The sequence below is a fragment of the Propithecus coquereli genome, unplaced genomic scaffold, assembly GCF_000956105.1.
Source record: "Propithecus coquereli isolate 6110/MARCELLA unplaced genomic scaffold, Pcoq_1.0 Scaffold34, whole genome shotgun sequence".
Taxonomy (NCBI): domain Eukaryota; kingdom Metazoa; phylum Chordata; class Mammalia; order Primates; family Indriidae; genus Propithecus; species Propithecus coquereli.
The window spans coordinates 10,471,448-10,484,822 of record NW_012149063.1 but is presented as its reverse complement, the minus strand read 5'-3'; the positions used below and the strand labels follow the sequence as shown (position 1 = coordinate 10,484,822).

The window sequence follows — 13,375 nt, the reverse complement described above, 5'->3', positions numbered from 1 at the left end:
AGGAATCACATCAGCTGATAAAGAAATTTTTTCTGAGCCTGCACTTTAAATTCTTCTTTTTTAAAATGTTGTATTAGTCTGGGTTCTCTGGAGAAACAGAGCCAATAAAATACACACACACACAGACACACACACACACACACAGAGATTGAAAGTGAGATTGATTTTATTATAGGAATTGGCTCTCATAATTATGGAAGCTGAAAGTCCCACAAAGTGCTGTCTGCAAGCTGGAGAACCAAGAAAGCCTGTGGTGTAATTCAGTCTGAGTCCAAAGGCCTGAGAACCGGGGGCGCCAATGGTGTAAGTCCTGGTTTGAGTTCAAAGGCCAGAGAACCAGGAGTGCTAATGTCTGAGGGTAGGAGAAGATGGATGTGCTAGCTCAAACAGAGAGAGAGAATTTACCTTTTCTTTTCCTTTCTGTTGTATCTGGGCCCTCAATGGATTGGATGATGCCTGCCCACATTGGCAGAAACAATCTTCTTTACTTAGACTATTGATTCAAATGCTAATTTCTTCTGTAAACATCTTTACGTGCACACTCAAAAATAATGTTTGCCAGCTATCTGGGCATCCCTTGCCCAATCATATATAATTACAAATGCTAAGTCTTTAAAGGTTAGAACCCTTATTTATTATTTCTTTAGTATCTCAAATGCTAAGTCTTTAAAGGTTAGAACCCTTATTTATTATTTCTTTAGTATCTCCTTATACTATTCAGTACTTGATATACACTGGATAATCAATATTAACTAAAGATTAGTCAACATTAGTATTTGATTATCTTCGTTTTTCTTCTAAAGGCATAGAAACCTAAGAATTATCATCTAAGTGCAAAGTTGGGGAACATAGAATAACATTGCCCTCACTTCTGATACCACTTATGAGTTTGGAGATTCCCAAGACCATGCGCAGTTTCAATAATTTGCTAGAAGGGCTCAAAGAACTTAATGAAAGCTGTTATACTCATAGTTACAGTTAATTACAAGAAAGGATACAGATTAAAATCAGCATGGGGCAGAATCTAGGAAAGTTCCGGATGTGAAGCTTTCAGTTGTCCTCTACTCATGGAGTCATGGACAGTGGGAACTTTTCCTGGCAATGATGTGTGACAATATGCATGAAGTTTTGCCCACCAGGGCCTAAGCCTTAGTGTCCAGAGTATTTATTGGAGCTTAACCACAAAAAATGGGTTGGTCACCCACATGTCTGACCTCTGTGTCCCTCCAGTGGTGAATTGATACCGTGTAACCCAAAGCCCCCACTCTAAATCACATTGTTACTGTCTGGCTGGAGGCCCCCAAGTAAACAAAGACACATGTATCAGGCAGGATACATGAAGAGGATCTCCCAGGAGCCAAAGGCAAAGGCCAGACCTCTCTTTGAGAAAGGTTAAATTTTTTGCTATACTCAAGGACAACCCATGGCTCATGAATCCAGCATCTGATTTTGATGATAATACCACTGACCTGTTGATTGCAGGACACGGCTAGTAGTCGCCATGATCCAGAGTGCTGAAGTTGAAAGGTACATAATCCTTGACTTTCCCTTTGTTCATTAAACATGAATTAAGTAAACAAAACAAATAAAATAAAATGTTTTGACCCTGTTTTTCTTTTCAGCCTATGATTTATGTTGGAGTGAAAAGTTCTAACATTTTAGAAAAAAGTGTTTTTTTTTTCTTTTAGTATTAATAGTTTTAAAAGTTCCTCTGTTACATTTCAAGAGTTCAAACATTGTGACATTTCATCAAGAGATGTTTGTGTATCTTATTCATTCTCTTTGTGATTCTAGATCTATAAGTTTTATAGATTTAAAATTCCAAGATTTCCTCTTCCATTTCTTATATCCCTGAGCTGCTATTTCTCAGATGTAAAAAAATATTTTTAAAAGAAGTTTATTCTCTTTTATTCTCTGAACATTTCTCAGGGGTTTTTTTCTTGAGATGTGAAACCAGAAGTGCACTTATTTTTCCAGGGAGCACTAGTTTTGAGGAATCAGGGCAAATTAAGCTCCCTACCATAAAGTATACTCCATGAGTATAGGGATTTTATTTTATTGTACTTTCTTACTTTTAGCTCCAGTGTGTATTATACTGCTTGACACATACAAACACTCAGTACATACTTGTTGTGTCAGAGGACAATTTTCAAAAAGTTAAAAACCTAACTCTTGTACAAATCTAAAACTAGCATATATCAAAGATCTACATAAATCATTAATGACAGAAGTAGCAGGGTGGTAAAGTTGGTTCAAAATAAGCACTGAAAGAATGCTGGTTTAAGATTGCTAAATTAGATTTTACAAATGATTATTATCATTCAGGACAATAAAATTATAACCACTGGGTTATAATTCTAGTGTGCAGAAATAATTTGTATCTTTACTTAGATAAAATTCATTTCCATTGCTATAGGATAAAAATTATTTGCATTGCTGTTAGTTTTTCAGAAGTTAATATCTACCCTTACAGAGTAGTAAATATTCTCATCAATAGCAAAAAGTAAGCCAAAGAAGTATTCTTAATGATACTGGAGAACTTAATTGCATGTATCAGATCAGGAAATTAAAAGATATATCCTGCTTGATTTCCAAATGCAGAAACAATTAATAGTTTATTGGTAATTTGATTAATTTTATACCCAACCAACTTATTTTACTGCAAGTTACTTTTTAGTCTGTGTTTATTCAAATTTGGGCATAAAGTAGGTACTCCGTAAATATTTATGGAATTAATAAATAAAGGCAAAGTTTATCTAAGTATTCTGGTTTGGAAGGAGATATATTCAAATAATTTGCTGTTGCAATACCACTTGCTCTTGCTTATGAAAGCAGTGAGAAGTAGTGGGAAAACTGGGGCTGTGGAATCAAACTGACATGATTCAAATCCTAGTTCTGCAATTTGCTGCTTTTATGGCTTCCGGCGAATTACTTAACCCTTCTAAACCTTGTTTCTCCTTCAACAAAATGGGGATAATATCCACCTTGCCAGGATGTTATAAGCATTGATATATACATATCATGGATTGGTCACAAAGGATTGTGCAAAATGCCTCATTTGCAGTAAAATGGTAGGATACAGCCTACAACATGATAAAAATGGAAGAATTTACATCATCTAAGCAAAATAATGTAAAGAAATCACAAATGGTGAAAGATCATAGTGGAGATATAGTACTAACTCTTTCTTTTAGGATCTGTGACAATTTCCCACTCTGAAAACAAATGAAATGTTTCTGCTATTTATACTATTATTGTTTTAACTCTAAGAATTATTTAGGGTATAGTTTGAAGGATTTATTATTTGATGATAGCAAATAGTATCTTTGTGACTTGCTGGCCTTGTCAGACCCAAGAATATTGTAGCTGGATCAAGATTTCTAAGTGGTTGATTTCTGTTTACATTCTCATTTAACATAGCTATTCCAGTTATTTTTGCCATGTAACAAATAAGCCCCAAATTTATAGGCTTAAATCAACCGTGTTATTTTGTTCACAAATCCGGTCAGGAATTTGGAGAGGCCGCAGAGACAGCTTGTCTCTTTTCAGGATATCTGGGGCCACACTGGGAAATCTTGAAGACTGTGGTGGCTGGGAACTGGAATCATCTGAATGTTTACTCACTCACATGTCTGGTGCCTGGGCTGGGATGGCTTGAAGACCGGGGCTGCATTAGGGTAGCTGGACTTCTTACATGATGATTCAGGGCACCAGGCACAAGTATTCCATCAGACAAGGCAGAAGCTGTATTGCCTTTTATGATAACCCTGGAAGTAACACAGCATTGCTTCCATATACTCTCTTGGTTGAAGCCATCAGAAGCCCAGTAGATTCAAGGAGAGATCCTACTAATTGGTAGGAAGGTAGCATGGTCACATTGTAGAGAAGAATGTAGGATAGGACATATTCTTGTGACTGTCTTTGGAAAATAAAATTTGTCACAGTGAGTGATTCTGTAGAGGCTTAATTCACATTACAATATGAAATGAAATATATTCTATGGTTATCAAAGGTATTTCCTTGTGGTTGAGCTATTGTCACTGCCCTACATTCAGCTAGTCACACACAATTTTCTTTGTGATGGGCCTTTTCTTTTCTTTTCTTTTCCTAATGTTGTGCTCTTCTAGCTTGGGTTCATTAGCTGATAAAACTGTTTCAATATTTAATCTATTCCCAGTTTCCAAATCATTTTCTCAGGTGTCTATCAATTCCTTATAAGTGGTTAATTTAAAAGGCCCTTGAAGCGTGACTGCATCTGGCTAAGGCAAATCTGAATGTCAGCCTTGGAAGCACCCTGTGACATTCAGATGCTCTCCTTTTACCATACAGGACTTGCTTTTCTATCATGTGGTTTATCTTGTCAAAAAAGGGCATTAGGGCTCAGAAAATGATACGCCAAAGTATAGTGCTTTGGCATGCTGAGCACTTTGATCTAAAAGAAATTAAAAAGCCTTAGACTCAAGCCTCAGAACCACAGACTTTCTAACCTTCTCTTGCTCCTCTGTCCAAGTTCAGCGTAGAACTCCATCTCCGAAGTTCCCTTATTTGAAGCTCCTCCAGAAGAAATACAATTGCTTTCCATCCCCTTCCTGAAATTTCATTAACCAGAGATTATACTCATATTACAGGAAGGAAGACTGAGGAATGTCACCATGCTCAGACTTTTCTTCTATTCTTCTGAGGGCAGCTCTGAGAGATTACCTGGGAGACCTTATCTGCATAATAAGATGATCTTTGTTCACAGTGAGGTTCCACTCCTCGCCTTCCCACCATCTCTTCCAGAGCTCAGAGAAACTTTGTCCCGGGCCATTTTCTGTTCTTTGGGCTCGTTCAAGTTTCCTGAAAATCATTTACTACCCTTCAAAATTGCCTATACCCCCATCACTCTCACCTATAATGAGGGTGCTATGTAAGCTTCAGACATCTGGCCTTTCTTTGAGTCTCATATTTTGTATAGCTTCTGTGCTTATTACGCATGTTCGTAAATTTATATGCCTTCTCTCCTGTTAATCTTTCTATTGTCAGTTTATTTCAGCAAACCTTCAGAGGGAAGAAGGAAAGCTTTCCCTCCACTCCTACAAGGGCCAGAAATAGTGCCTTTCTCACTCAACATTTGTATTAATAGTATTGTTGAAAGAGTTGGCGTTCTAGGGTCAGGCAGACTTCCTTTAATCCCAGTTGTTTCATTTTAGTTGTTTGAAACTGAGAAAGTTTCTTAAAAATTATGGATTAGCTTCCTCATTTATAGACTGAGGATAAAAATCCCTACTTTATAGAGTTATAATAAAGAAATAATCAAAAAAGCTTCTGATACAGAGCCTGGTTTATAGTGAGAATTCAGTAATAGCTAATAAGAAAAGTTACATTGATATTTTCTCATTTTCTGTGCCCATAAATCCCTTTCAACATAATAAGTCTTGATCAGGCTTATGCACCGGATATGCTGGTTTCACTGGATGAGTGTGGGAGAAAGTGTCCACGCTAGGGATGATTGTTGAATCTGTGGGTGGTGGCACCAAAAAGCTTACCTGAGGACAATGGTGAGTCAAACTCAATGATGAGCTAACTTCAGGACCTTAAGGTTAACAGAGGGATGTTCTGTTCTTTTTGAGGGGTGCTCTGTCCCTAGCTCCTTCTCCATTGATTGTGATTGCATTATTAAAAGAACAGTAAAAAAATAAAATTGTATTCAAATGAAATGTCCCTTTGCCTGACCACCGCAGCTCATTACACACCTCATTGTAAAACTATAAACATGTTTAGTAAAATGTATTAAACTTTGGCAATGTATGCTATGTGAGTAATAAAATACAAAAGGTAGGATAGAATTTTCCTCTTCTTCTCTCTTTTGGAATTTCTCCACTAAAAATCTCTCTTTAATCTCTAATTATTGTCATAGTCATTATAAAGATGAAAAATGTTTATTGCATTATTTCAAATTGTGAGAAAGCTTTAATTGACCTATATTTATTGTCTCTCTGTGCGGCAGGTGGTGAAGTTTACCAAATCCTTTGAGTTGATGTCCCCAAAGTGCAGTGCCGATGCTGAGAACAGGTAGGGTTTGTGAGGTTCCTGTTTGTCTTTTGATGCTCTTCGATTCTTGGTGTTGGCAGCATTGCATAATGCTTTGAGGATAGGAGTTGTTCTTTCTCTATATTAGCAAGTACAGCTAAATAGCATCACTTACGTATTTCAGGGCTTAAATAAAAACTATATCTTAAAAATAAATACACATACATCTAGCTTGCAATCAGTTAAGGCCAAATTTTAGTACTTATAATAGGAGTAAAATGTTACCTTTAGCTTTTAGTCCTCTTTTTCCCTGAACCTTGTAATGTTTTGAAATAAATCTTAAAATACTCTGCTGATGTCTGAACTTTGAATCCAAGTTCTTTATGCAAGTTAGTATGGAGTAGCAATGGAGCAAACCTTCTTTCTTTAAGCCAACAGTTTCAATTTTTCTTCACACCAAAGATTTGACTAAATCTGCTCATGAATAAAGTCAATTTTTAGATATTCCCTAACTGTGCAGACAGCATAATTTTTTGTTTTATTTTGGCCCTTTGTTTCTCTTCCTCACTCTCTTTTGCCTATATTTGGCCAGTAACGTCCTCAGAAAAAAAGGGTGAGAGTTTCCAGTAGTTCATATTTTATTCCTTTTGGCATCTTTGAGGCTATAATGGGGTAAAAGTGAGGTTTGGGGACAATAGGTGAATTTCTCTTAGCTTTCCACTGCCCTGAATAACAGTTGGGCTGCTGCAAAGATTGATTCTCTTTACTTTGGTCACCTCTAGAAGAAGGGCTAAAAAATAGTGAAATTGACCAAAATCGACCAATTGCAGAGATACACAGAAAGACACATAGAAGTGCCCAGGACAGTATGATGACGATGACAATGATGATACTTGTAATAATTAGAACCATATGAGCAGCCTCCATTCATTGAGTGTTATGTGTGCCGGGTACTATGCTAAATGCTTCCTTTGCATTTAATCCCCCAAACAATCTTTTGAAGTAGGCATCATTTCCCCTGCATGACATTGAAGAAGACCGAGGTTCATCGGGTTTAAGTAACTTGCTCAAGGCCCTGCAACCAGTAAGTGGTGGCCACATCCAAGGACAAGATCACTCAGATAAGACTCTCTCAACCTCTGAACTTTGATCCCATTACCACACATAATTTGAAATCTGGCCATTGATCTCATATAGTGAATATCTGTTGGGTTAATGTTTCCCAAATCTAGTTGGTCAATTAGAATCAAGCTTGGAGAGTTTGGTAGAAACTAAATTCTCAGGACACACATTGAGAGATCTGATTCAACACTTCAAAAATGAAGTCCTAAAGATCTGTATATTCAAAAGGCTCTCTGGGTAATACCTGTTTCAAGATGTACTATTCAAGAGTAAATTTGAATTTTATATTTGTTATTGCTTTTAAGTTCAGGAAATAGAAACCAGTAAATTAAAATGAACACTTCATTTACTTTTTGTCAAGTACATGAAGTTTAAAAGACGCCTTTGCTATATACTGTATAATTCCATTTATAGAAAATTCTTGAAAAGGCAAAATTATAGGAACAGAAAGCAGATCAATAGTTTCCAGGGACTGGACAAGGAGAGAGGGGTTGACTACAAAGGGATACAGAACTGCTCTGTATCTTGCTTGTAGTGGTGTTTCTACAACTGCCATTTGTTAAAATTTGCAGAACTGTATACTAAAAAGGGTGAATTTTACTATCTGTAAATTATACCTTGAAATGGAAATTAAAATGGGAAAAAGAGGCCTTTGGTAAGCGGTTTTTACATTCATGAAAATGTATTTATATTCACATCTATATCCAGTGTCAGCTAATCTATACCTAACAAAGATATTTAGGCATGGAGAGTTACTAGTGATATACTCAGCAATTTTCCTAAATAGAATGTTGTAAAATAGTATGAAATACATTAGAAAAAAGATCTATTCATGCTGATTTCTTTAGCTAGTCATGATCTTCTGTAAGTTATATTTCTCATATATGGGGAAGAAAGCTTTATGGAGTTATTAAAACACAACCTTTGAAATCCTAATGTTTCCATATTATTATTTTTTATATGGCTGAACATGTTCTCATGGTGATTTCAGAGTTAAATACTTCTGGACTTTGGATTATTTTTAATGCTGAAAGAACTTCCATATCAAAATGAAATGACCCAAGGCCCAGACTGCCTTTGGCAAACTTTCTGATAATAAAAGAATGAGAGAAAGAGAGAAAGGTCAGATTTTCTTTAAAGAGACATTTGAAAAGTGCCTTTGAACTTTGACATTATGAGATAGTCCTCTTCATCATTCTATTTATGGCTTTTAAATTAATGTAGAATGTTCATTTATCTCAGAAGACCTTTCCTTCATTGCCCAGTAATTTTCCTCTTGTAGACGTGGGTTCCTTCAGTCGTTTGTTGGAAGTTAAAGAAATAAAGACAAGTGACTCTAGCATTTACTTCAGCAGCAGCATGGAAGGGACATTGAAACAGACTATGAGTCCACAAATCACAGCCTGTTCTCAACACATTGTAAATCTTTCATCATTTAACATCTCCACTATAGATAATGTTCATTAGATATCCTAGTCCTCTGGATATCAGTCAGAAGTATAATAGTACAGATTTTTAAAGATAATCTCTATTGCTTCATGTAACTGTGTTTAAGGGTTCTATTTTAATTCTGATGAACTCTGGTTTGAGACTTGCTGTTTGGGTTTTTTTTTTTTTTGCCTTTTAAAAAAATTATTATGGGTATATAACAGTTGTATATCTTTATAGGGTACATGTGATGTTTTGATACAGGCACACGATGTGAATGAATCATATCAGGGTAATTGGGATATCAATCGCCTCAGGCATTTAATGTTTCTTTGTGCTAGGAACATCCCAATTCCACTCTTTCAGTTATTTTAAAGTATACCCTAACTTATGGTTGATTATAGTCACTTTGTTGTGCTATCAAATATTGTTCATTCTATCTAATTATCTAACTGTATTTCTGTACTTATTAACCATCCTCACTTTATCCCTCCTCCCCACTACCCTTCCCAGCCTCTGGTAACCATCATTCCACTCTCCGTTTCCAGGAGATCAATTGTTTATCATATTTAGCTCCTACATATGAGTGAGAACATGTGAGATTTGTCTTTCTGTGCTTGGCTTATTTCACTTAACATAATGTTCTTCAGTTCTATCCATGTTGCAAATGGCAGGATTTCATTCTTTTCTGTGGCTATATAATATTCTATTGTGTATATGTGCCATAATTTATTTATCCATTCATCTCTTGATAGACAATTAGGTTGATTCCAAATCTTGGCTATTGTGAAGAGTGCTGCAATAAACATGGGAGTGCAGATATCTTTTTGACATATTGAATTCCCCTCCTTTGGATATATGCCCAGCAGTGGAATTGCTGGGTCATATAGTAGTTCTATTTTTATTTTTTGAGGAACCTCCATACTGTTATCTATAGTGATTGTGCTAATTTACATTCCCACCAACAGTGTTCAAGGGTTCCCTTTTCTCCACATCCTCTCCAGCATTTGTTATTGCCTGTCTTTTTTGATAAAAAGCCATTTTAACTAGGGTGAGATGATATCTCATTGTAGTTTTGATTTGCATTTCTCTGATGACTAATGATGTTGAACATATTTTGATATACCTGTTGGCCATTTGTATATCTTCTTTTGAGAAATACCTATTCATATCCTTTGCTCATTTCTTAATTGAATTATTTGATTTTTTCCTATAGAGTTGTTGGAGCTACTTATATATTCTAGTTATTAATCCCTTATCCAATGAGCACATATAATAAGAATATATATAAATATATTCTCCCATTCTGTGGATTGTCTCTCCACTTTTTTGATTGTTTCCTTTGCTGTGCAGAAGATTTTTTAGCTTGATGTGATCCCATTTGTCCATTTCTGCTTTGGTTGCCTGTGCTTTGGAGGTATTACTCAAGAAGTCCTTGTCCAAACCAATGGCTTGAAGAATTTCCCCGAAGTTTTCTTTTAGTAGTTTCATAGTTTCAAGTCTTAGATTTAAGTCTTTAATCCATTTTGATTTGATTTTTTTATATGACAAGAGAAAGGGATTGAGTTTCATTCTTCTGCATATGGATATCCAGTTTTCCCAGCACCATTTATTAAAGAGATTGTTCTTTCCCCACTGTATGTTCTAGACACCTTTGTAAAAGATAAGATCACTATAGATGTGTGGATTTATTTCTGGGTTCTCTATTCTGTTCCATTGGTTTATGGGTATGTTTTTATGCCAGTACCATTCTGTTTTGGTTACTGTAGCTCTGTAGTATAATTTGAAGTCAGGTAATGTGATTCCTCCAGTTTTGTTCTTTTTGCTCAGGATAGCTTTGGCTAATCGGAGTCTTTTGTGGTTCCATATAAATTTTAGGATGATTTTTTCTATTTCTGTGAAGAATGTCATTGGTATTTTGATGGGGAATGCATGGAATCTGTAGATTGCTTTTGGTACTATGAATATTTTAATAATATCAATGCTTCTAATCCATGAACATGGAATATCTTCCCATTTTTTTGTGTCCTCTTCAATTTCTTTCATCAATGTTTTATAGTTTTCATTATAGAGATCTTTCACTTCTTTGGTTAAGTTTATTCCTAAATATCTTATTTTATTTGTAGCTATTATAAATGAGATTACTTGATTTCTTTTTCAGATTGTTTACTGTTGGCATATAGAAATACTACTGATTTTTGTATGTTGGGATTTTGTATCCTGCCACCTTACTGAATTTGTTTATCAGTTCTAGTAGTTTTTTTGTGGAGTCTTTAGATTTCTCTGGATATAAGATCATATCATCTCCAAACAAGGGTAATTTGACTTCTTCCTTTCCCATTTTGATGCCCTTTATTTCTTTCTCTTGTCTGATTGCATTATTAACCATTTAAGCTAAGAAATTTATAGACTTTTGTTATGTCATAATATTTTAGTCTCTTTGATGATTTGTCCTAAGGTAGCCAATAATTTTTTGTTATATCTATATTTGCAAAAACCCCATAACTGAGAACAATTATACTCAGGAAGCTCTAAGTCTATGGGGAAACAGGAAATTCTTTATGGTTGGGATGGATGTTTGGACCAACATGACCCAAAAAGGTAGTTTCTTATTTAGTATTTGTTTAGGCTTCTGTGTGCCCATCCTTGATCTGTAGGGTTTGAACTAATTCCATCCCTCAAAATTGGCCCTTACAATCTCACATGCCCACTTCTTCTGTGATAGTCTCTGAGCCTGGAGGAAGGATGTTTGTAGTTTTAGCATCAGGGTGTTAGCAGTGAATAAAAGGTTGGGCCTGACAGGATTTAGTAGTTTTAAATCCTGGAGATGTTATTCAAAATTTGGCACTTGTCCCCAAGGTTTGAGAAAAAGGAAAGAGGAGTTTATTAATTTGCCAGCAAATGAGGAGTATGGCAGACTCACAGTTTAAAGTACCACAGTCCTCCTATAAGCAGAAATACAGAGCCTATAAAAAGAGTTTTCAGCTTAGGGTTATTGCTGTTTACCTATAGTTGATGATCCTGATCGAGCCCATCTCCAGCAAAGACAATCTTGTGACCTCCACCTGGACAATTCCATTGAGACATCTCCTGTGGTACAAAGAACAAAGGACATTCCCCTGCCTCTCTGATTACTGGCCCCTCTGATTGCCAGCCTTGAGTAGGGATGCAGGTTTTAATTCCCAAAACGAATGGGGAGAGGGATTTTAAAGAGACAACTTGTAAAACATTTTACCCTTTTTCAGGCCATTCCCTCTGTTACGGAGATAGCAGGTAAACTTGCTATTTATTTAATACTTGTCATGACTCTTGAAAACAGAGCAAGAGAATCAGTAATGTTTTAAATCAAAATAAAAAATATTTTAGTTCTTTCCATGACATTTTTCTTAAAGAAGCAAATCTTGGACCATAGCTAATTATAACTGTTGTTTAAGAAGAATCAAAGTAAAATAATAATTGTCTGTGGATGATAAGTTTTCTAATAGTCATGGTTAAAGATGTAAAGGACATTTGGTTATTTATGTGGCACATAACAATTTAGCATATATAATTATTATTGATAATATATACCAATATTAGAATATTAGAATTTTAGAAATTTCATATAGCTTTGGAACAGATATTTATAACATATTTATACAAATACAACCCAAAGAAAGTTAAACACCATTTCATATTTGACTATGGTTTCCCGTATGATTTAACATACCAGTAAGCCTAGTAAGTATCTCTTGGACTTTTAGTGGTAGTGGCTCTATTATCAAAAGCTAGTTTGAGGTTAAAAGGACTGAATTTAGAGTTTTGTTTTCGGAAAGTTAGTCAAATATTACAGGTTTAAAACATCTATTTAAATGGAATCACAAGTTACTATGAAATAATGATTGTTTGTTTAACCGAGAGTGATAGTCATCAGAAGACTTTAAAGGCAATGCAGAAAGCTATATGGGTGTAAACCTCAACCCTTAAAGTTTAGTTTTCTAGTTAATCAAAAACCTAATAAAGACAACCCAGGGATTATTTTGATAAAGGATAAAATCTTGTTTCCCTAAATCAGTTACCAGAAAGGTAAAGAAAAACTTTCTGTAGTGCAATTGCTTTTTTTGTTTGTTTGTTTGTTCTTTATGGGAAGCCCATTTAGATAACTTCGAAGCTAAAACTGACAAAAAGGCACTTGAATTAATCAGACACAGCAAGAGTGTGTCCAGGGTCATGAGTATACATTATATTATAGAGGAATATGAATAGGGGAACAAATGACTTTAGTAACAGTATGGGAAAGTTTCTGACCATATTAAAGAATTTAGATATATCAAGAAAGGTCAAGAGTATAGTATTCATGTGATTTCATAAACAGCAAATTAATATTTTAGGAAAACTTTATTGTTTTAACAAAAATAATTTTTTAACTATAGCCAACTTGATCACATACAAAATTCCTTCATAAATTCCCTATGAACCTTATTCCATCTGATATGCACAGCTCATCTACAACATACTTAAACTTTCTGTTTTGTCCTAAGTTTCCCTTTTCTTAAATAACCAGTTGTTTTAGAACAAAAAAAACCTTTCCATACAAGATTCTTTCTCATACAATATTATTTTCACTTCTGTGTAACCTTTCTTATCAAAAATATATTTCTATGTTCATAGCCTTTTTACATCTTTCTCTTACTTTGCTACTTTCTATCTTGTTTTTATTTTCTTTCTAAATCCATATTTTGAATCAACCTTTAAATAACCTGAATTAGACAAAATTACATACATATTTTTAATAAGAACTCATTTTATACTTCTTTTATAATTTTTCTTATTA

General features: G+C 34.9%; 1 protein-coding gene across 1 annotated transcript in view; it reads left to right on the top strand.

Moving 5' to 3' along the window:
• PDE11A (phosphodiesterase 11A) overlaps window positions 1–13,375 on the top strand; it is a 369,842-nt gene that overhangs the window by 154,839 nt on the left and 201,628 nt on the right. The window contains exon 5 of the mRNA XM_012650811.1: window positions 5,990–6,054. Coding sequence (XP_012506265.1) covers window positions 5,990–6,054 — 65 coding nt within the window. The remainder of the gene's footprint in view (window positions 1–5,989; window positions 6,055–13,375) is intronic.